General features: G+C 42.5%; 1 protein-coding gene across 3 annotated transcripts; it reads left to right on the forward strand.

The window, feature by feature from the left end:
• Window positions 1–2738: 2738 nt before the first annotated feature.
• LOC115153857 (zinc finger protein 665-like) lies at window positions 2739–18457 on the forward strand. Of its 3 annotated transcripts, none has more exons than XM_029699477.1 (3): window positions 2739–3051; window positions 15901–16079; window positions 16246–17246. In XM_029699477.1, exons 1-3 carry the CDS (start codon window positions 2835–2837, stop codon window positions 16246–16248), a joined length of 399 nt encoding a protein of 132 aa, XP_029555337.1. In that variant the 5' UTR covers window positions 2739–2834; the 3' UTR covers window positions 16249–17246. The 3 variants fall into 3 exon arrangements, with proteins under 3 accessions (XP_029555337.1, XP_029555336.1, XP_029555335.1); XM_029699476.1 differs by having other exon boundaries at window positions 15901–16063; XM_029699475.1 differs by having other exon boundaries at window positions 15901–18457.
• Window positions 18458–23960: the final 5503 nt, after the last annotated feature.

A 23960-nucleotide genomic window follows, 5' to 3' on the forward strand; every position in this document is an offset into this window, starting at 1 on the left:
ATGTCATACCCAAATCTAACTGCCTGTAGCTCAGGCCCTGAAGCAAGGATATGTATATTCTTGGTACCATTTGAAAGGAAACACTTTGAAGGTTGTGGAAATGTGAAAGGAATGTAGGAGAATATAACACATTAGATCTGGTAAAAGATAATACAAAGAAAAAAACATGCGTTTTTTGTATTTTTTTGTACCGTCATCTTTGAAATGCAAGAGAAAGGCCATGATGTATTATTCCAGCCCAGGTGCAATTTAGATTTTGGCCACTAGATGGCATCAGTGTATGTGCAAAGTTTTAGACTGATCCAATGAACCATTGCATTTCTGTTCAAAGTTTTGTATCAAGACTGCCCAAATGTGCCTAATTTGTTTATTAATAACTTTTCATGTTCAAAATTGTGCACTCTCCTCAAACAATAGCATGGTATTCTTTCACTGTAATAGCTACTGTAAATTGGACAGTGCAGTTAGATTAACAAGAATTTAAGCTTTCTGCCAATATCAGATATGTCTTTGTCCCGGTAAATGTTCTTGTTACTTACAACCTCATGCTAATCGCATTAGCCTACGTTAGCTCAATCATCCCGTGGACGGGACACCAATCCCGAATAGGTTTTTAACAAAAAGGGTTGAATACTTATTGACTTGAGACATTTTCGTTTTTTATTCATTTGTAAAAACATAATTCCACTTCAACATTATAGGTTATTGTGTGTAGCCCAGTGACACAATCTAAATTCAGGCTGTAACACAACAAAATGTGGAAAAAGTCAAGGGGTGTGAATACTTTATGAAGGCGCTGTATGTCAGCCAGTATAATTTGGAAATAGTCTTGCCATTTTAGTGTTTTATATATTAGCCAGTATAATAAAGACATTTTATTGCCATTTTGTGTAGTTTTTTTTGTTGTTGCTTTCTTTTGTGATGTGCTAACGTTAGCTAGCTCTGATGGTCACTAACAAAGATTTGTATAACTAACCGAAGATAGACCACATCCTGTCATTTCCAATGAATGAACCGTTTTTTTTTGGGGGGGGGGGGGGGGGGGGCTCCATCCTGTCCTTTTCCGTATCTTTCAAAGGCACAGCTGTGTGTAGATATGAAGAGAACAGAGGCTAGCAGCGACAATTCTATCAGCAGAAAGGAGTAACACAAGTGGCGTTATCACTTGTTTGTACACTATGTTTTCACCAAGCTCTCTCACACACCTCTCTGAACTGCCACATACACTAAAGTGGTTGTATTTTCCTATAGAGGCTGAGACCCGACTCTTGTTTGTTAGGCTCTTGATTATTGCACCTGTTGTGCGATTGTTAACCAGCTTGTTTTGTCCAATCAATTGAATTTACCACCGGTGGACCCCAATCAAGTTGTAGAAGCATCTCAAGGATGATCAATGGAAACAGGATGGACCTGAGCTCAATTTGAAGTCTCATAGCAAAGGGTCTGAATACTTATGTAAATACGGTATTTCTGTATTTTCTTTTTTTTAAATCCATTTGTAAAAATGTCTAAAAAACATGTTTACGCTTGGTCATTATTGGGTATTGTGTGTTTTTTCATCGATTTTAGAATAAGGCTGTAACGTAACAAAATGTGGAAAAAACTAAGGGGTCTGAATACTTTCCGAAGGCAGTGTGTGTATAAATCTGGCACACCTGGATCACTTGATTGTGTTTTCTACATCACTATGAACATTTTAAAGATATTTTTGGCCATACTACAATTATATTTCATACAGGTATGATCATGTCAAATTATCTAATAAGACCCCATTAAGCAGTTTGGCAGCCATATTGGGAAAAGACTTCCGTGGGGTTAATGTGTGAATTCTATGATGGCCCTGTATCTACAAATCTTTTTTAAACCGTTTTTCTAGTTGTGTGGGTGCAATCTGATGCCTCTATCAGCAAAGTTACAATCCAAAATCATAGCTGCCCTATTATATGGTATTCTATGGCTAAGCTTTCAACAATGACACAATATTGCCGATTTTTAAAGGTGCAATGTTACATTTTGGGCTACCTGAAATTCACACGTGAGTTGTAGATCTGTCATTCTTATTTAACCAATGTGGGCCCCCTGGAGGTCAGGGCCCCCTGGAGGTCAGGGCCCTCTGGAGGTCAGGGCCCTTGGGCACGTGCCCTGCATGTCCAGTCAGTATTCGGCCATGTTTACTACTAGTTTAGATAACTGGCTAGACTAACTACCAATTTAAAAATTGTTCACTGACATGGCTAATTGAGTGATTGTCAATGTTGACAAAAAAAAAAAAAAAACGGATGCACAACCACATTTCGAATTTACACCTTGTGTATTCTACTACTCTAACAACAATACATTGAGACCCCGACTCAATTTCGATTGTGCTGAGTCGTGGGGCTACTGGGCAACGGCCCGTTACATCTTCGGGCGAAAGCGGGGATGGAGGAGCAGGAGTGTCCCTTCGCAACTCAAAAAGTAATAATCTGTGCCTCTTGGTCATTTTGTCAACAAGGCAGCGGAGCCCCCCCAGCGGCAGGCGACCGTTTATGCCTGGAGCCGAACCTGCTGCCTTTTTGACAAAATGACCAAGAGGCACAGATTATTACTTTTTGACTTGCGAAGGGGCACTCCTGCTCCTCCCTCTCCGCTTTTGCCCGAAGATGTAACGGGCCGTTGCCCAGTAGCCCCGCGACTCAGCACAATCGAATTCACCCAATTCGCCAACCCGGAAGTGAATTTACCTTGGTCCTCGGAAGAAGACATTTGAGTGAGAAATAAGTAACGCAGAAACGTGATGGTTTGAAGCCGAAGGGCGTCTAAATTGTAGTATAATTCATTGTGTTTTATCAAAAATGTCCAAACTACAGCTGTTAAATGTGTTTATCACCGAGCGGCTAATATCTGCGGCTGTTGATATATTTGGTTCGTCGGAAAAGACGTTAGCAGAGTACCAGGAGCGGCTAACAACAGCGGCATTTGAGATATTTGTTGTGGTGGAAAAGACGATCACAGAGTTTCAGGGAGAAAACGATCGTCTACGGGACCTTCTTCTGGGTCATTTAGGAGCAGGTTTGTAGTGATTTAAAAAAAAAATCATGTTACTGATTTAACGTAAAGTTATTCAACATTTGATTGCTGAATCACACTATTTATTGGTCAGCCTAATATGTACCACTGCCATCATGTTCCCACTAGGGTCTCGGTCTTCATCACCTAACGTTTCGGAACAAACAAAAATAAGGAATCAGCTCGGCTCTATTCCTTACATTTGTATCTGCACTGTTCGATAACTTTTGGCAAATGAACGAGGTCCAGGTATCAAGTATTAGAATGTGGGATATTTAGCCAATATTTTGTCGTTACATGTCGATAATGATAAAGAGCCTATGATGATGATAATATAAGATTTCACCCAAATAAGTTACACCGCGCTTTATTAATTGCCGTACGGAACCGTGCACGTCAGTGTTCACCAACCTTTTCTGAGTCAAGAACACTTCGACTTTTTTCTTTCTATTAAAACATGAATAAAACAAATAAAAAAACGTAAACCTGTGCAACATTAACCAATTAAAAACTGCTATGTAGCAATGAGGTTTGTGCAGTAGGTTTTAGGTCCAAAATATTATCACTGCGTATTGGCTATAATTTAATTACCCTGCTAATGTTGCTCTTCTCAGACCATTTTGAAATGAATTTTAATTCATTCTAATGGTTCATTTGTTTTATTACTTGTGATGCACAGCTAAATGAGCATAATCATTTGCTTCTTTTTTTACTGGACTGATGGCCTATATCTGATGATCAGTCTGAGGGAGGGAGGGAGTGAGCAGCGGTGAGACTGCCTCATTGTCCCCTATTCTGAGTGGAGGGACGGTCAGTCTTTCAGCTGATGAAGTCGCACTGCGTTATTTCTGCCTTTACACACCAATTCATGTTGTTACTCCTATGACCAGAGAAAGATGATTCCTTGATATTAAAAAAAAGACATGCTACTAATAATAACAATGGCAGTTTATGGGAACAATTTGCTGTAGACATTCATTACAGCTGCAGTGCTGGTTGTAGTGTGAGTGGAAGTAGGGAGAAGGTGCATTTTATGGCTTATAAAGGTGTTGAACAAAGTGTTGACAGTGCTGAATATGGCTGCTGCTGCTGAATCCGGCTGCTGAATCAAGTGCATCTACTGCCAACAGCGCGAAAAACAAATAACAAAATAGGAACGCAAGGCTTTATCGTTACAGAAATGTTTGGTGGTCGACCAGCCGATCGCTGGTGTACGTGAACAGAACCGTTGGACGTGTCTCAATCCGCTGAATCTGCACTAGAGTGGTATTTATGAGACAAGGATGGATCTTTCTAGCGCAGTGGTTCCCAAACTTTTTATAGTCCCGGACCCCTTCAAACATTCAACCACCAACAGCGTACCCTCTCTAGCACCAGGATCAGAGAGCTCTCAAATGTGTTTTTTTTGCCATCATTGTAAGTCTGCCACAGACACACTATACGATACAGTTATTAAACATAAGAATGAGTGTGATTTTTATTTTTATTTTTTTTGTCACAACCTGGCTCGTAGGAAGTGACAAAGATCTCTTATAGGACCAGGGCACATATAACAATAATAATAATAATCAATAATTTTGCTCTTTATTTAACTATCTTACATATAAAACCTTATTTGGTCATTGAAAATTGTGAATAACTCACCACAGGTTAATGAAGGGTGTGCTTGAAAGGATGCACATAACTCTGCAATGTTGGGTTGTATTGGAGAGAGTCTCAGTCTTAAATCATTTCCCACACAGTCAGTGCCTGTATTTAGTTTTCATGCTAGTGAGGGCCGAGAATCCACTCTCACATAGGTACGTGGTTGCAAAGGGCATCAGTGTCTTAACAGCAGGATTTGCCAAGGCAGGATATTCTGAGTGCAGCCCAATCCAGAAATCTGGCAGTGGCTTCTTATTAAATTCTATTTTCACAGAACCGCTTGTTGCAATTTCGATGAGGTTCTCTTGTTCAGATATCGGTAAGTGGACTGGAGGCATGAAAGGGATAACGAATCCAGTTGTTTGTCATCCGTTTCGGGGAAAGTAATTGCGCACCCAGCTCAGTCAGGTGCTTTGCTATATCACATTTGACATTGTCTGTAAGCTTGAGTTCATTTGCTCACAAAAATATCATACAATGATAGAAAGACCTGTGTGTTGTCCTTGTTAATGCAGACAGAGAAGAGCTCCAACTTCTTAATCATAGCCGCAATCCTAGATTCAGATCATTCAGGCGAGAAAAAACATCACCCAGCTAGGCCAGTCATGTGGGAAACTCGTCATAGTGCAAGCGGTCAGACAAGTGAAAAATTATGGTCAGTAACTCGTCTCTCGATTTAAAAAAAACGCGTCAACTTTACCCCTTGTATGTTGTAAAAGCGTTACATGGTCGCTGCCCATATCAGTTCATAGTACAGAAAATACACGAGAGTTCAGGGGCCTTGCTTTAACAAAGTTAACCATTTTCAGTGTCCAAAACGTCTTTCAAGCTGTCAGGCATTTCCTTGGCAGCAAGAGCCTCTCGGTGGATGCTGCAGTGGACCCAGGTGGCGTCGGGAGAAACTGCTTGCACGCGTGTTACCACTCCACTATGTCTCCCTGTCATGGCTTTTGTGCCATCAGTACAGACACCAACACATCTTGACCACCAAAGTCCATTTGATGTCACAAAGCTGTCCAGTACTTTAAAAATATCCTCATGTTGTCCTGGTTTCCAGTGGTTTGCAGAAGAGGATGTCTTCCTTAATTGACCCCCCCATAAACGTAACAGACATCCCAGGAGCTGTGCCAGGCCCGCCACGTCTGTTGACTCATCCAGCTGTAACACACAGAATTCACTGGCTTGTATGCAAAGCAGTAATTGTTTCAAAACTTCTCCTGCCATGTCACTGATGCGTCGTGAAACAGTGTTGTTTGATGAAGGCATTGTCTTTATAGTTTTTTTGTTGGCCTTTTCCCCCCCAGCATTGTCCCAGCCATATCCGCGGCAGCAGGAAGAATGAAGTCCTCCACAATACTATGGGGCTTGCCTGTTCTAGCCACTCGGTAGCTCACCATATAAGACGCTTCTAGCCCCTTCTTGTTAATGGTATCTGTTGCTTTTATACACGTCTTACTACTCAAGTCATCTTAATTCTCGCTCAAAAAACTTCCGTGGCTTATTTTTCAAATTGGCATGTTTTGTTTCTAAATGTCTGCTCAAGAGTGAAGGTTTCATCGAGTTGTGAGAGAGTTCTTTTGTACGTATAACACACTGTGACTGAGGAAAGACACTACTCCCAATATATGTGAAGCCCAAATCAATGTAGTTCTCATCATATTTGCGGCTCTTTGATGGTACAACGTCCCCGTCTGTTCGGTGCTTTCCCCGGTAAGGGGGCAGTAGCTCTTCGGCTGCATCAGATTCACAACTGTCAGTGTCCATGCTAGCTGGGCTAACAACATGTAGAATTACTGATGCTAGCATTGGATGTGCTCGTGGAAGCAGAACAACTTGTGTTGTTGACAGGTGCAGGTGTAGTACTGCTGGTAGTAGCAGGTGTAGTACTGCTGGTAGTAGCAGGTGTAGTACTGCTGGTAGTAGCAGGTGTAGTACTGCTGGTAGTAGCAGGTGTAGTACTGCTGGTAGTAGCAGGTGTAGTACTGCTGGTAGTAGCAGGTGTAGTGCTGCTGGTAGTAGCAGGTGTAGTGCTGCTGGTAGTAGCAGGTGTAGTGCTGCTGGTAGTAGCAGGTGTAGTGCTGCTGGTAGTAGCAGGTGTAGTGCTGCTGGTAGTAGCAGGTGTAGTGCTGCTGGTAGTAGCAGGTGTAGTACTGCTGGTAGTAGCAGGTGTAGTACTGCTGGTAGTAGCAGGTGTAGTACTGCTGGTAGTAGCAGGTGTAGTACTGCTGGTAGTAGCAGGTGTAGTACTGCTGGTAGTAGCAGGTGTAGTACTGCTGGTAGTAGCAGGTGTAGTACTGCTGGTAGCAGCAGGTGTAGTACTGCTGGTAGCAGCAGGTGTAGTACTGCTGGTAGCAGCAGGTGTAGTGCTGCTGGTAGCAGCAGGTGTAGTGCTGCTGGTAGTAGCAGGTGTAGTGCTGCTGGTAGCAGCAGGTGTAGTGCTGCTGGTAGTAGCAGGTGTAGTGCTGCTGGTAGTAGCAGGTGTAGTGCTGCTGGTAGTAGCAGGTGTAGTGCTGCTGGTAGTAGCAGGTGTAGTGCTGCTGGTAGTAGCAGGTGTAGTGCTGCTGGTAGTAGCAGGTGTAGTGCTGCTGGTAGTAGCAGGTGTAGTGCTGCTGGTAGTAGCAGGTGTAGTGCTGCTGGTAGTAGCAGGTGTAGTGCTGCTGGTAGTAGCAGGTGTAGTGCTGCTGGTAGTAGCAGGTGTAGTGCTGCTGGTAGTAGCAGGTGTAGTGCTGCTGGTAGTAGCAGGTGTAGTGCTGCTGGTAGCAGCAGGTGTAGTGCTGCTGGTAGCAGCAGGTGTAGTGCTGCTGGTAGCAGCAGGTGTAGTGCTGCTGGTAGCAGCAGGTGTAGTGCTGCTGGTAGCAGCAGGTGTAGTACTGCTGGTAGCAGCAGGTGTAGTACTGCTGGTAGCAGCAGGTGTAGTACTGCTGGTAGCAGCAGGTGTAGTGCTGCTGGTAGCAGCAGGTGTAGTGCTGCTGGTAGTAGCAGGTGTAGTGCTGCTGGTAGTAGCAGGTGTAGTGCTGCTGGTAGTAGCAGGTGTAGTGCTGCTGGTAGTAGCAGGTGTAGTGCTGCTGGTAGTAGCAGGTGTAGTGCTGCTGGTAGTAGCAGGTGCAGTACTAGTAGCCGTACTACCAGTAGAGCTGGTATGTGTCTCTATGGACGCGGGCCTTAGTACTGGGTTACCTGTATTTGACATTGTGTTGTTATTTCGCTGAACACTAGATGGTTACATTTTTGGCAGTGAAACGAGGCGACTCGGGTGAGGAAAAAAAACTCACCCAAATGTACAGCACCGTTGGAAAATATAAATGGACTGTTTAAAAATGTGAATACATTTTTTTTAAAAAATTAACATTTGATTTAAAAAATCACATTGTTATTTGGCGTATCCCAGAATACCCCCAGGGGAATACCTGTTCTAGCAGTTTCCTAATGAAAACGTTGCTAAAGTTCCCCATTCTGATGAGGAAGTGGCCCAATTCTGATGAGGAAGTGGCCCAATTCTGATGAGGAAGTGGCCCAATTCTGATGAGGAAGTGGCCCAATTCTGATGAGGAAGTGGCCCAATTCTGATGAGGAAGTGGCCCAATTCTGATGAGGAAGTGGCCCAATTCTGATGAGGAAGTGGCCCAATTCTGATGAGGAAGTGGCCCAATTCTGAAAAGTTTAGACTAGGGATGAGACAATTTTATAATTTCTCTTCATGTTAAAACTGCCGTTTTTTATTTATTTTTTAAGGTAAAAAATGTATAAAACACAAAATGAGGAGAATTTACAATTCAGATGTGGTTCTGCGTATGACCACTAGGGGGCAATGCAGTTCAATCTACCGCAGTCCTGGTTAACGACCTACCGGTTGTCGGTAGTTACAGCCACAAAGTCAAAAAGCCTATTTCTAAAATGTATCTTCTTAAAATGTGATTTTAAACCGAATCACACTGATAACATTATGCCTATATTAAGGCCAAAAATATCATTTTTATTTTCATGAAATAGCAATTTTGACTGTGGCTGTGGTAAATAGTGGAAATCCTACCAGATGGTGCCCACTTAATTACTGTCCCCCACCCACTCAACAACGATGCTGTTTTAGGTTCTCTGTTATGTGCCTCTCCTCCATGTTGTCAGTACATTTTTACATTTTAGTCATTTAGCAGACGCTCTTATCCAAAGCGAGTTACAGTAGTGAATGCATACATTTCATTCATTTCATGCATTTTTTTTTTTTTTTTTTTTTTTGTACGTACTTCATGTCCCACTTCTTATCAATGTAATGGCTCGATGCAGTGATGTTTGACATGAGTGTTTATAGACATCCAACAATCTGTTGTTAACGCCACGTTATGGTGTTTGAGAGCTCGCGCTTTGTGACTTGCACTTGCAGAGGAATCATTGTACAATTTCTCCGTCGGGGCTGTCTTGGTATTTTGACATGGCCTCTTGTAGTCTGGTTCTAGATATACCGTTAGACTACATCCTCTACCATCCTTCAGACAAACATGCATCACAACTTTGTTCATTTGCACAATTTCTCTCATTCGGTGTTGCTTGTAAATGTCCACACTCACTGAAAATGCCATTCAGTAGCTACTAGCTATGCTTGTATAACTTTGAGCCTGATTTGCCTGTCTTTGCAATTAGTTTATATTCGTTTTCGCTTGTTAGCATTGTGCTAACAGCATCTGTGATTTCGCTATTAGTTTGTGCTAATTTTGTTAGCATTCTGGTAATAGATGCCAAATGTTATTTTCCTGTGACTTTAGAGCCCCCTTGTGTGCTATGCCGGTAATATCCTGGAATGACGATATGAAAATCTGGATACCGCCCAAGTCTAGTGAAACGGATTATTTATTATTATAGTTTTTACGTTGCAATTTTTTACAAGGAGTACATGATGTGCTCCTAAGTAGAAATGTGGAAGCACACAAATAAATCTAGGAGAACAATTTAAAAATATTTGAGTATTTTTAGTAAGAAATTACAAAGTTCATGAATAAACGTTTTTGGGAGTGATCCATGCTCAATCAAGCACAATCATTAGGCGAGACAAAAATGTTCAGCTGCCCCTTTAAGGGACGGGCCGTTACCATAGTAACTTGGGCACTTGATGTCTGTGAAGGAAAAATGCATCTGACTGCGATGTCTTCCTAGCAGCAGATAGTTTGACTTTCCTGCAACTAACATTGAAAAACAACCCAATGTGAACAAAAGTGATGTAACTGGCAAAGAAACACGAGGACAGAGTCACACTTTAGTAGCCTTGTCAATTCGACCAACTTCTACGTGGGCTTTGATTATTATTATTTTTTTATTTATTTACTGTTCCCAAATGCTATGTGTTATAACAAGCCAACGTGGCTGATGAAATGGACATTCTTACCCGCCAATGACAAAATATACCCACATTTGGCGGGTGTTAATCTCCAATCCTGCCCCTGAGTAAAGGTAAGCATTTTCAGAATGGACATTTTTACAAGAATCGACTGATGGTGACTCAATGTTGTTGCTAGAAAATCCGGCGACCAGTTATCAAAACTCAATTACGCCTCAATTATAACAGGCTGACTACACCGCGAGCATTGCAAAAATAAATGTAGAAATCTATATTATTGAAAGTCAGTTCTATTTGTGACGCAGATCACGCTGCAAGTCCTGCCTCTCCCATCTCCTCATTGGTTTATAGAAGCAGGTACCCACATGCCATCTCCTCATTGGTTAATAGAAGCAGGTACCCACGTGGGTGACTGAAAGACGAACGAGGTCAGTGGCGGTAATGCACCTAATTTATAAAAGTTGCCAATCGCAATATAAAGTCAAGAGAAGAAAAAGCCTGGAAGGAGAGATGACTAGAGACGATTCTGTTGACCGTTTTATGTGTGGATTAATTGTCGGAGTAGAGGACCTTGTGCATTTCAGGTAAAATAACAACTCAATGTTTATATCCTAGTACAAATTAGCTAGCAACAGCAAGCTAGCTAAATAGGACAAATTAGCTAGCAAGTGCAAACAAGCTAGCTAAATTGCCCTTCATGTTTAATGCTTTTCGACCTGTCCCCAAATTAATGTAATTGGTTCAGAGTTTGTTTTGATATTTTAACCTGTGTGTTGTGTTTGGTGTAGGGGGACAAAATACATTTATGCACGCCAGTTTGGGTTCGGTGTGAGAGAACGAAGTTGAGCGTTCCTCAGTCAACTAAAGTGGAGTTAGTAGGTAAAGATGGCCCTGTCCCTAAAGTGGAGTTAGTAGGTAAAGATGGCCCTGTCCCTAAAGTGGAGTTAGTAGGTAAAGATGGCCCTCCCTAAAGTGGAGTTAGTAGGTAAAGATGGCCCTCCCTAAAGTGGAGTTAGTAGGTAAAGATGGCCCTGTCCCTAAAGTGGAGTTAGTAGGTAAAGATGGCCCTGTCCCTAAAGTGGAGTTAGTAGGTAAAGATGGCCCTGTCCCAAATTACATTTTTTTCTTCATCCCCGATGTTTTCCTGATGCTTTCCTATATCCGATGCATTTCAGACACCCCAAACAATAGTTCCAGGGGTGTATGAGTCAGGTGGGACATGTCCCCCCCCACCCACCCCAAATGTTAGCAGGTTAAATAGCCCCCCCCCCCATAAATAAAAAACTCAGTTGGGGGAGTTAAAATAGTAGAAAAAACTAGGTGCAATTTTGAAAATGTTGGTTGTGCATCAGCAGTTTCTCTTATGTCAGTTACTGAAAGTCACTCAATTTGTCCATGTCCGCTAACGATTTTCATATTGGTAAGTTAGCTGGTTACACTATCTAAACTTGTAGTAATCATGGTCGAATTACCGACCGGGGGTGGCACCATTGATTTTTGTTGGTCTTTCTCACTCAGATATATTAAAAACTGCAAAGAATTGCAGGAAATTAGCTGTTAAACAACAACAAAAATGTACGCCCCATGGCGAAATGTATAGAATTACAGGAAATTAACTCTAATACACCTTTCAACTCAACACATTTTTTTCCCCACTAACTTTAGCATCCTGATTAACTTTTTGCTGACTTTTCTTTTATATATGAAAAGTATTGCTGACAACAAGCTCTTTACTTTTATTTCCTCCAACTGACCCAATCTTAATAGCTCATTTTTTTCCCCTTATTATATTTTACATCATCTGAGGTGTTTGTTGTGCCAGTCATTGGTTGAGACTGGCACAGCATACTCTTGAATACAGGGTGTCATTTCAATCATAGAAATGGAATTCATAGAATGGACCTATCCCTTCAAACTCTGCAATTTAGCTGCTTACACCATTGCCATTTTAACCTCCAATTACTATCAGTTTGATGGCCGGTCCACCCACCGTCAAATGTCAACTTGAATGGGGAATGTCCTGTTCTATTATCTCTATTTCTATGGTTTCAATAGTTTTCCTACAGAAGATTGACAATTTCATTTGTAACAATGGATATTCCCACTTAAGTCAACATTCTTTGATGTGTGGACCATCTAACCATCTTTGTGGTACCAAATGTCAGCCAAAACATGGCACCCACCCTGTATTCAAGAGCATGCTATGTCTCAACCAATGGCTGGAACAATACAAACACCTCAGACGATGTCAAATAGGTTCTAAGCTACAACATATACTGAATAAACATGATGGTTATTATTTTTAACGTTTTTTTTAATGATAACTGACGTAAAAAAGCATGAAAAAATGTCAATTTTTATTTAAAAAAATGTTTTTTCAAATCTATCCTAAAACAGTTTGACAGCCCTGTTTTTTTTTTGTAAACTTTTAAATTATATCAAATTCAGCTGTTTATCTTTTTTCAGTGATGAAGATATGCAATCGTCTTGCTAGGGTGGGGGGGGGTGCAAAATGGGTCAACTTGGAGCACCTCGATCTCCTGAATATTTTGGTATTCAGGTCAAAAAGTCACTTTCTGAGCACTTCTAGTAGAAAATACTATTCCATAAAATGTTGTGTTTTTTTAAAAGTAGTCTGGCTCACCAACTTGACTCGCTCTGTCAAGATGTCTGCTTCCACAGCGCCTCAGAATGGGACTTGACTGAGAGTCTATGGCACGAGCGGTGAAAACAGACGTTGATTTTAATTGGTGGATCTCTCTGTCTATCACATCTAGCATAACAATTAAAACCTCCCCCTTACATTGTGGGCTTCAAAGCACCAGATTTAAACAAGGAAGTGAATTTAGTTTTCACATTTTAAGTTTTATATGCCTGAACTCGTGGGCTTCCCAAAAATCGAGGGCTCAGGGCTTCCCAAAAAATATGGTCAATGTGATACATTTTATTTTGATTAGTGATTTCTGTCATTTAAAAAAAAAAAAAGAAGTCCCATATAATACTAGTGTAGCGGGCGCTCCCGCCTCATTCTAACCACACACCTCTTCAAGTTCCACTTTTGTGGCACGGTGTTACCAGGCTCCATGCGACAGCAATTCGAGCCTGGGGACGAGGTTAGTGTTAAAGGGATACTGTGAGATTTTGGCATTTTAAGCCTTTTTTGTTCTACTTACCCAGAGTCAGATGAACTCGTGGATACCATTTTTATGTCTCTGCATGTAGTATGAAGGAATTTGGTGGTAGTTTTGCGAGCCAATGCTAACTAGCGTTAGCGGAATGACTAGAATTGTACAGGTGACTGGAAGTCTACAGGTGACTGGAAGTCTAAAAATGCTACTTTACCTGTAGACTTTCAGCCATTGCGCTAACGCTAGTTGGCTAACGTTAGTATCCCTTTGATTAGCCTGAAGTAGTTAAAGAACATTTCCGGCACTGTTCCAACTCATTTTAAATATCTCCAGCACCATACATATCATTATCTATTATGTGAAAATGGCGTGCTAATAAATTGTAGTTAAAAATATGTTTCTAAAATAAATTATACCCTATAATATCATCAATCAATCAAATGTATTTATAAAGACCTTTTTACATCAGCTGATGTCACAAAGTGCTGTACAGAAGAAACCCAGCCTAAAACCCGAAACAGCAAGCAATGCAGGTGTAGAAGCACGGTGGCTAGGAAAAACTCCCTAGAAAGGCCAGAACCTAGGAAGAAACCTAGAGGGGAACCAGGCTCTGAGGGGTGGACAGTCCTCTTCTGGCTGTGCCGGGATAATGATGGAGATTATAACAGAACATGGCCAAGATGTTCAAATAATAATAATCACAGTGGTTGTAGAGGGTGCAACAGTTCAGCCGCAGGCAGAACAGTTGAAACTGGAGCAGCAGCACGACCAGGTGGACTGGGGACATCAAGGAGTCATCAGGCCAGGTAGTCTATGACGCATGGCCCTAGGGCTCAGGTCCTCAGAGAGAGAGAGAAAATTAGAGGGAGCATACTTAAATTCACACAAGACACCGGATAAGACAGGAGAAATACTCCAGATATAACAGACTGACATAATCACACCCACTTTGCCAAGGCACAGCCCTCACACCACTTGAGGGTATATCTTCAACCACCAACTTACCATCCTGAGACAAGGCTGAGTATAGCCAACAAAGATCTCCCCGACGGCACGAACCCAAGGGGGGCGCTAACCCGGACAGGAAGATCACGTCAGTGATTCTACCCACTCAAGTGACGCACCCCTCCTAGGGACGGCATGGAAGAGCACCAGTAAGCCAGTGACTCAGCCCCTGTAATAAGGTTAGAGGCAGAGAATCCCAGTGGAGATAGAGGAACCGGCCAGGCAGAGACAGCATGGGCAGTTCGTCGCTCCAGTGCCTTTCCGTTCAACTTCACACCCCTGGGCCAGACTACACTCAATCATAGGACCTACTGAAGAGATGAGTCTTCAGTAAAGACTTAAAGGTTGAGACTGCGTCTCTCACATGTTAGGCAGCCCATTCCATAAAAATGGAGCTCTATAGGAGAAAGCCCTGCCTCCAGCTGTTTGCTTAGAAATTCTAGGGACAATTAGGAGGCCTGCGTCTTGTGACCGTAGTGTACGTGTAGGTATATACGGCAGGACCAAATCGTTAAGGTAGGAGCAAGCCCATGTAATGCTTTGTAGGTTAGCAGTAAAACCTTGAAAGCAGCCCTTGCCTTAACAGGAAGCCAGTGTAGGGAGGCTAGCACTGGAGTAATATGATCACATTTTTGGTTCTACTCAAGATTCTAGCAGCCATGTTTAGCACTAACTGAAGTTTATTTAGTGCTTTATCCGGGTAGCCGGAAAGTAGAGCATTGCAGTAGTCTAACCTAGAAGTGACAGAAGCATGGATTAATTTTTCTGCATTTTTGGACAGAAAGTTCCTGATTTTTGCAATGTTACGAAGATTTAAAAAAAAGCTGTCCTTTAAATATTCTTGATATGTTTGTCAAAAGAGAGAGCGTTACTCTGGAATCTGATGAGGTCCTTTAGTTTTATTTGAGATGACTGTACAACCAAAGATTAATTGTCAGATTCAACAGAAGATCTCTTTGTTTCTTGGTACCTAGAACTAGCATCTCTGTTTTGTCCGAGTTTTAAAAGTAAACAATTTGCCGCCATCCACTTCCTTATGTCTGAAACACAGGCTTCCAGGGAGGGCAATTTTGGGGCTTCACCATGTTTCATCAAAATGTACAGCTGTGTGTCGTCCGCATAGCAGTGAAATTTAACATTGTTTCCGAATGACATCACCAAGAGGTAAAATATATAGTGAAAACAATAGTGGTCCTAAAACGGAACCTTGAAGAACACCGAAATGTACAGTTGATTTGTCAGAAGACAAACCATCCACAGAGACAAACTGATATCTTTCCGATAGATAAGATCTAAACCAGGCCAGAACTTGTCTGTGTAGACCAATTTGGGTTTCCAATCTCTCCAAAAGAATGTGGTGAGCGATGGTATCAAAAGCAGCACTAAGGTCTAGGAGCACGAGGACAGATGCAGAGTCTCGGTCTGACACCATTAAAAGGTCATTTACCACCTTCACGAGTGCAGTCTCAGTGCTATGATGGGGTCTAAAACCAGACTGAAGCGTTTCGTATACATTGTTTGTCTTCAGGAAGGCAGTGAGTTGCTGTGCAACAGCTTTTTCTAAAAGTTTAAAGAAAATATGATAAAAAAATAAAATAATCCTGCAACAAATTTGTAGCCAGGGGTAGGGCTTTTTGTCTTATTCTCATTTATGCAAAGAATTATGGGATATTAGAATCCTCTTCTTGTCCTAACCTGGATATATTCAACCTAGAGATGAATGAATTATTTATTCTCCTCTCTCTCCAGAGCCCCAGCAGCTAACTCTCCCTGAAGAGGAGGTTTCCCCTAAGCAGCAGCAGCATTGTGAACAGGAGTGGAGCCCCAGTCCGGGGCAGGAGGACCCAGAGCCCACACAGATTACAGAGGAACTCAGGACCAGTCAGGAGGAAGAGCAGCTTCAAAGACTTAGGTCTGCTACCACAGAGGTTGTACAATTGATATTTATTCCTCCCTGTGTGGAAAGTGACTGTGACCAGGACAGCAAGACGGACTCTCTACCCGGCAACACAACTGAACAGACCCAATCAGCATTGGATGACGAGGATTACAAAGTATCACAACTAACCAGTCACTTTCATCCCCTCTCTACAGTAAATCCACACTGTTCTTCAGCTCTGAGTGAAATCATTGTAAGTATTGATGAAGACGAGAGTGAAGAACTACCGTCAAGGTCAAAGAGAACACGGGAAAAGAAAAAACAAAGCTCTCAAGTCTGCGCTAAGGCCAAGACAACCAGTGAGCTGAAAGCACATTTAAAGTCTCACACAAGCAGGAGACCATACAAGTGTTATTTCTGTCATAAAAGCTTTATCTCATTAATCAGTCTTAAACTACACCATAAAGGTGCGAAAGAGAGACGACAGAAATGTCTTGCGTGCTGTAAATCCTTTCATTATCATCAGGTAATTCACACAGGGGAGAAATCACTTAAGTGCCAAAAAGGTGGCAGATCAGTCAGATGCAAGTACTACTTCAACAAGCATATGAGGACTACTCACCCAGGTGCAAAGACATACAGCTGTCCTGTGTGCAGTAAAGGCTTTAGGAAACCATGCAGTCTAAAGGAACACCAGATGCTTCATGGTGAGAAACCCAATCAGTCTTCTGTGTGCAGTACAGACTTTAACACCTTACCCAATTATAAAGTACATCAGAGCACTCACACAGGAGAGAAATCATTTAAGTGTCCTGTGTGCATTAAAAGCTTCGCTAGTGCAAGTCTTTTAAAAATACACCAGATATATCACACAGGGGAGAAATCACATAAGTGCAAAGAATGTGACAAATGCTTCTATCGCAAGGGACATCTGGTCAGGCACATGATGACTCACACAGGGGAGAAACTTTATAAGTGCTCTGTATGTGAAAAAAGCTTTATATCATTCTCTGCTCTAAAAAAACACGGTGAAATCGAAGATGACCCTTGTCATCATGAAGTTTGTGGCAAAAGCGTCATGTGGAAGGGAAGCTTGACAGAACACTTGAGTACGCACACAGGGGAGAAATCATCTAAGTGCCTTGTATATGAAAAAGGCCTCACATCATCAAGTGTTCTTAAACGCCACCAGTTGGATCGCTGTGGAGGGAAGCCAGAAGAGAATCAATCAGAGAAAGAGTCGTATCTCTGCAGCGACTGTGGCAAAAGCTTCCGAACCATCAGTTACCTGAGGGTGCATATGAAGACTCACAGAGAGAGAGAGCTGCATAAATGTCCTGTATGTGGAAAGTGTTTCACGTCATCGGCTTATTTCAAACTCCACCAGCGAATCCACACCGGAGAGAAACAACATCAGTGCAACGTTTGCAGCAAAAGCTTCACTCTGAGTGGACACCTGACGGAACACATGAGGACTCACACAGGGGAGAAATCATTTAAGTGTCCTGTATGTGGGAAAAGTTTTACATCTTCAAGTGTTCTGAAACGCCACCAGCAGAATCACTGTGGAAAGACTGCAAAAGAAAAGCAATCTGAGGAAACGTCGTATCTCTGCAGCGACTGTGGCAAAAGCTTCAGAACTATGAGTTACCTGAGGGTGCATATGAAGACTCACAGAGAGAGAGAGCTGCATAAATGTCCTGTATGTGGAAAAGGCTTCAGGTGGGCCTCTTCGCTAAAAATCCATCAGAGAATTCACACAGGAGAGAAACCTTTTCTGTGCACGGTTTGTAGCAAAACCTTCACCTGGAAGGGAACCCTAATAGAACACATGAAGAATCACACAGGGGAGAAATCACATCAGTGCCACATCTGCAGCAAACGGTTTGTTTATAGCAGAAGCCTGTCTCGTCATATGATGTCTCACACAGGGGAGAAACCTTTTAAGTGTCCTGTATGTGGGATATGCTGTACAACATCAAGTCTTCTAAAATGCCACCAGCGAATTCACACCGGTGTGAAACCATATCTGTGTAACATTTGTAGCAAACAGTTCACTTGGAAGGGAGGTCTGACACAACATATGAAAAGTCACACAGGTGAGAGACCTTATAAGTGTCCTGTGTGTGAAAAAGGCTTTATAACGTCTGGTGATCTGACACGCCACACACGAGTTCACACTGGAGAGAAACCATTTCGCTGCAATGATTGTAACAAATGCTTTAGTCAGATCAGTTCCCTTAAATCACACATGAAGAATATTCACTAGAGAGAGAGAGAACACGTAACAGTATAAAATGTGTCAGTCCCAAGGATGAAAGGTCCATACTAATTGATACCGGTAAGGGCAAAACATATCATGGTTGAAAGGAATGACTGAACTTGTACTAGAACATTGTCTATAACCTACACTGAGTGTACAAAAAATTAAGAACACCTTCCTAATATTGAGTTTTCCCCCCTCAGAACAGCCTCAATTCATCAGAGCATGGACTCTACAAGGTGTCGAAAGCGTTCCACAGGGATGCTGGCCCATGTTCACTACAATGCTTCCCACAGTTGTCAAGATGTCCTTTGAGTGGTGGGCCATTCTTGATACACACGGGAAACTGTTGAGTGTGGAAAAACCCAGCATCGTTGCAGTTCTTGACACAAACCTACTACCATACCCCATTCAAAGGCACTTAAATATTTTGTCTTGCCCATTCACCCTCTTGAAATGGCACACATACACAATCCATGTCTCATCTCAATTGTCTCGAGGCTTAAAAATCCTTCTTGAATCGGGCTCCACCCCCTTCATCTACACTGATTAAAGTGGATTTTGCAGATGCACCATGCAGAAATCGTTCTGCCGTTTCCTGGTTGCCGTTTCCTGGTTGCCATTTTCTGGTTGACATTTCCTGGTTGCCATTTCCTGGTTGCAAAAAGTCTTATGATTCACCTAATTTCAGTTTGTGACAAAGTATAGTGTAGAGAATCATTTAACCATCTAAACCGCTGTGGAAATGTATTTTCCATAACCAAAAATATTTAATTTTACAGCTGTTTGAAGCTGGCGTACGAACAGGTTAAGAACGGAAAGCATAGAAATAGAACAGATCTACCGCTTCTTAGACTTGCTTTCAATGAGAATGACAGATCTATAACTCACATTTCTATGTGCATTTGGTCACGTCTTCCCCCGCGCCCCCCCCCCAAAAAGTGACATCAAGGGATCATAGGGTTCACCTGGTCCGTCTGTTGTGGAAAGAACGAGTGTTCCTAAACTTTTGTACATTCATTGTATGTTTGTTATTTTTAAGAGAGCAGTATGTGAATTGGTAAGCATCAGGAGTCCTTACTGATAAGAATGAAACAGGATATTTGAGCAATTTAGTTATTGTTAAAGGACAATGCTCATGGTTCACAAAAAATGTCTGCCTAAAATTATTACATCATTTTGAAGCAACTTTCTTTTTTTTACATGGCTATCAGAGTAAGACAGTAGGAGCCGGTATTCATAAAGCCTCTCATGATGAATTTCCATCTGAGACTGACTCCATAGCAGTGTGGCTCTAGTGTTTATTTTGTTTCCATCAAGGAGTGTGACACTAAAGTCTTGGGGTGAACAGAACCAACCACCTCTGTCATCGAGTAGCTTTGTGACAAGGTGTTTAACTATAGCTGTTAATCCATGTTCACGGTTATCTGTTTTATTATGTCCATTCCAGCTGGGATGTTTCTTTAGCCTCAAGTCAGAGGTCTACTGACGCCATGGTTCCAACGACTGTTGTTATAAAAGGTCTATGTATCTCCACCTTTTGTCGGCGTAGATAAAGTCTATAAAAGGTAGAGGTGTACGGTCTCTCGAACCAATTCTTTCTCTCTTTGCTTTTTTAAAATATGATTGATGGACCGGTAACAACTATTAACATGTTTTCTAGCAGCTGAATTAGCTAATGTGTTTTATTTTTTTTAAAGTGTCCCACTAGGGTATTTCAGATGACCTTTTTTTTTTTACTGAAGAATGTCTGTTTTTTTTTTTTAATGATTTTGTTTTGCTTTTCATTTATTGTTGTGTATAGTGTTTAGTTTAATGTGTATATTGTATTTTGATGTGCATTGACTCAGTGTCAAAATAAAGGTGAAATAAAATAATGTGGGTATTGCAGCCAGAATAGGGTGACGTGGGATTTAAAAAAAGATATATATTTTTTTACATATTTTTATGACACATTTTAATTACCATATTTGATCACAACAAGGAAGTACACAGCGAGTCCAACTGCGAGTGATGATGTTGATTTTATTCAACGTTTTAGCCTCACGGCTGCTACGTCATGCCACATGCAGAATTATGAAACTAACATTTTCGACTTGCTAACTGGTTGGAACGCGGCATGTGTAGAGCTACAACCAGTTAGCATGTGTAGAGCTACAACCAGTTAGCATGTGTAGAGCTACAACCAGTTAGCATGTGTAGTGCTACAACCAGTTAGCATGTGTAGAGCTACAACCAGTTAGCATGTGTAGAGCTACAACCAGTTAGCATGTGTAGAGCTACAACCAGTTAGCATGTGTAGAGCTACAACCAGTTAGCATGTGTAGAGCTACAACCAGTTAGCATGTGTAGAGCTACAACCAGTTAGCATGTGTAGAGCTACAACCAGTTAGCATGTGTAGAGCTACAACCAATTAGCATGTAGGACATTTCCTAGTACCGACTACCACGTGAACATTGCATTAGTTTTAGCAGACACACCTCTGGAAATAGTGTTTTAGCTTGAATTTCACCAATGAGGGGGTTCGATTCATTTCAATGAGTCACCAATGAGGGGGTTCGATTCATTTCAATGGGTCACCAATGAGGGGGTTCGATTCATTTCAATGGGTCACCAATGAGGGGGTTCGATTCATTTCAATGGGTCACCAATGAGGGGGTTCGATTCATTTCAATGGGTCACCAATGAGGGGGTTCGATTCATTTCAATGGGTCGCCAATGAGGGGGTTTGATTCATTTCAATGGGTCACCAATGAGGGGGTTCGATTCATTTCAACCGGGCGTCCGTGTTTTGCGCTGGCTGAAAGTTGATTTGCATTCCATTTTGGATCCGGTGTGGCAATACCAATGGTTTGTTTACATGGCAGGTTAGGTGAATTAGAATGAGGTTAGGAAAAGGATTAAGGTTAAAGCCAGATTAATCCGATAATGTGGTTGTAGGCTCCGGAGGCATGCAGAGACCAAATCAAGCTTCGTACCGCATTTCCATGTACCTCTTTAAATGTTGTAACATGATTGGTTGACGGTATGTGGGGGGGGGGGGGGGCAGAAGTTCCTGTATAAACACAAACTCACTTCCTTCACAACAGCTCTGTGAAGCCAAAAAGTATGTTTGCTCTGACTTCTTCTGAGGCCGCATCACAGGAAATGCTGTATGGCCACTGCAGATGTTGGATTGACCATGCAGAGCCTTTTAGGCTTACATGCTGACCACACCGCTCGTGTCGCGTGCGTGAACGTCAACGTGTTGTTCATTCATTGCAGCCACACTGCTCGTGCGCGTCAACGTAGCCAGGCAGCTAAAATGGAACTTGGTGGAAAAAATGGAACGCTGGAAATCCCGCCTCTCCCATTTCCTCATTGGTTTTTAGGAGCGTATTCCCACGTGGGGGATTGAAAGAGGAACTGGATTCCACAGAAGTTTTCCCATAAGTGATTGCTTTTAATTGATGCTTTATCTGCCTTCCCGATGGAAAATACATGTAGGATGATTCACCATGCTGCTTTGTTGATCAAACTGTTCCGTTTGATAAAACGGGCCTTCGCCCGGTTCAACCCGTCCAGCATAAAATAACTCTGTTGCTTACATCAATTTAATTCAAAGGGCTTTCCACCATAACAATTACCTCCACCCCACTGCCGGGGGTGGAGGTAACCCGGAAGTTGATTTACCTCGGTCCTCAGAAGACATTTGAGTGAGAAAGAAGTCACGCAGAAACATGAACCCGCATGGTTTGAAGTCGAAGAGCGTTTAATGTGTAATTTTTCCCTCCAAATGTACAAACTACAGCCACAGAGTTACTGTACTGTCTTTGCATTTTACATTTTAGTCATTTAGCAGACGCTCTTATCCAGAGCGACTTACAGTAGTGAATGCATACATTTCATGCAATTTAATATATATATATTTTTTGTACTGGCCCCCCGTGGGAATCGAACCCACAACCCTGGCGTTGCACACACCATGCTGCCGTTGCAAACACCATGCTCTACCAACTGAGCCACTAGCGGCTAATATTGGCGGCTGTGAATATATTTGGTTCAGTGGAAAAGACAGTAGCAGTAGTGTTGGGAAACCAAGGCTTCTGAAGCTTTCACCAAATTGTGCTGAAAAACGGTTCATTACTCTGAGCTTTTAACACAATGCACATCAGTAACATCTGCTGGTCAGCAACTGAACAAAAATATTAACGCACTAATTAACCATTTTATTGAGTTACAGTTCATATGTTTGGCGCCGACAGAGATGGTCGCCTCGCTTCGCGTTCTTAGGAAACTATGCAGTATTTTTTAATTTTTTTTTATGTGTTATTTCTTACACTGTTACCCCAGGAAATCTTAAGTCTTATTACATACAGCCGGGAGGAACTATTGAATATAAGAGCAACGTCAACATTACGACCAGGAATACGACTTTCCTGAAGTGGATCCTCTGTTTGGTCCACCACCCAGGACAATGGATCGGATCCCAGCCGGCGACCCAAAACAACAGCGCCGCAGAAGAAGGGGCAGACGGAGCGGTCTCCTGGTCAGGCTTCGTAGACGGGCACATCGCGCACCGCTCCTGAGCATACTACTCGCCAATGTCCAGTCTCTTGACAACAAGATAGACAATTCGAGCAAGGGTTCAAATCAAATCAAATTTATTTATATAGCCCTTCGTATATCAGCTGAAATCTCAAAGTGCTGTACAGAAACCCAGCCTAAAACCCCAAACAGCAAGCAATGCATGTGAAAGAGGCACGGTGGCTAGGAAAAACTCCCTAGAAAGGCCAAAAACCTAGGAAGAAACCTAGAGAGGAACCAGGCTATGAGGGGTGGCCAGTCCTCTTCTGGCTGTGCCGGGTGGATATTATAACAGAACATGGTCAAGATGTTAAAATGTTCATAAATGACCAGCATGGTCAAATAATAATAATCATTGTAGTTGTCGAGGGTGCAACAAGCACGTCCGGTGAACAGGTCAGGGTTCCGTAGCCGCAGGCAGAACAGTTGAAACTGGAGCAGCAGCATGGCCAGGTGGACTGGGAACAGCAAGGAGTCATCATGCCAGGTAGTCCCGAGGCATGGTCCTAGGGCTCAGGTCCTCCGAGAGAAAGAAATTAGAGAGAGCATATTTAAATTCACACAGGACATCGGATAAGACAAGAGAATACTCCAGATGAAACAGACTGACCCTAGCCCCCCGGCACATAAACTACTGCAGCATAAATACTGGAGGCTGAGACAGGAGGGATCAGAAGACACTGTGGCCCCATCCGATGATACCCCCGGACAGGGCCAAACAGGCAGGATATAACCCCACCCACTTTGCCAAAGCACAGCCCCCACACCACTAGAGGGATGTCTACAACCACCAACTTACCGTCCGAAGACAAGGCCGAGTATAGCCCACAAAAATCTCCGCCATGGCACAACCCAAGGGTGGGGCGCCAACCCAGACAGGAAGACCATGTCAGTGACTCAACCCACTCAAGTGACGCACCCCTCCCATGGACGGCATGGAAGAACACCAGTAAGTCAGTGACTCAGCCCCTGTAATAGGCTGGGTTGCCTTCCAGAGAGACATCAGAGATTGTAACATTCTCTGTTTCACGGAAACATGGCTCACTCAGGATACGTCATCAGAGTCGGTACAGCCACCTGGCTTCTACACGCATCGCGCT

This window comes from Salmo trutta, chromosome 19, assembly GCF_901001165.1.
Source record: "Salmo trutta chromosome 19, fSalTru1.1, whole genome shotgun sequence".
NCBI lineage: Eukaryota > Metazoa > Chordata > Actinopteri > Salmoniformes > Salmonidae > Salmo > Salmo trutta.

What these genes read in the sequence shown, in the direction of transcription:
- LOC115153857 (XM_029699475.1), top strand. Translation starts at nt 2,835, where the DNA reads ATGTCCAAACTACAGCTGTTAAATGTGTTTATCACCGAGCGGCTAATA. An exon ending in TCTGGGTCATTTAGGAGCAG is followed by an intron (nt 3,052 to 15,900) that starts GTTTGTAGTGAT and finishes CTCTCTCTCCAG; the next exon opens with AGCCCCAGCAGCTAACTCTC.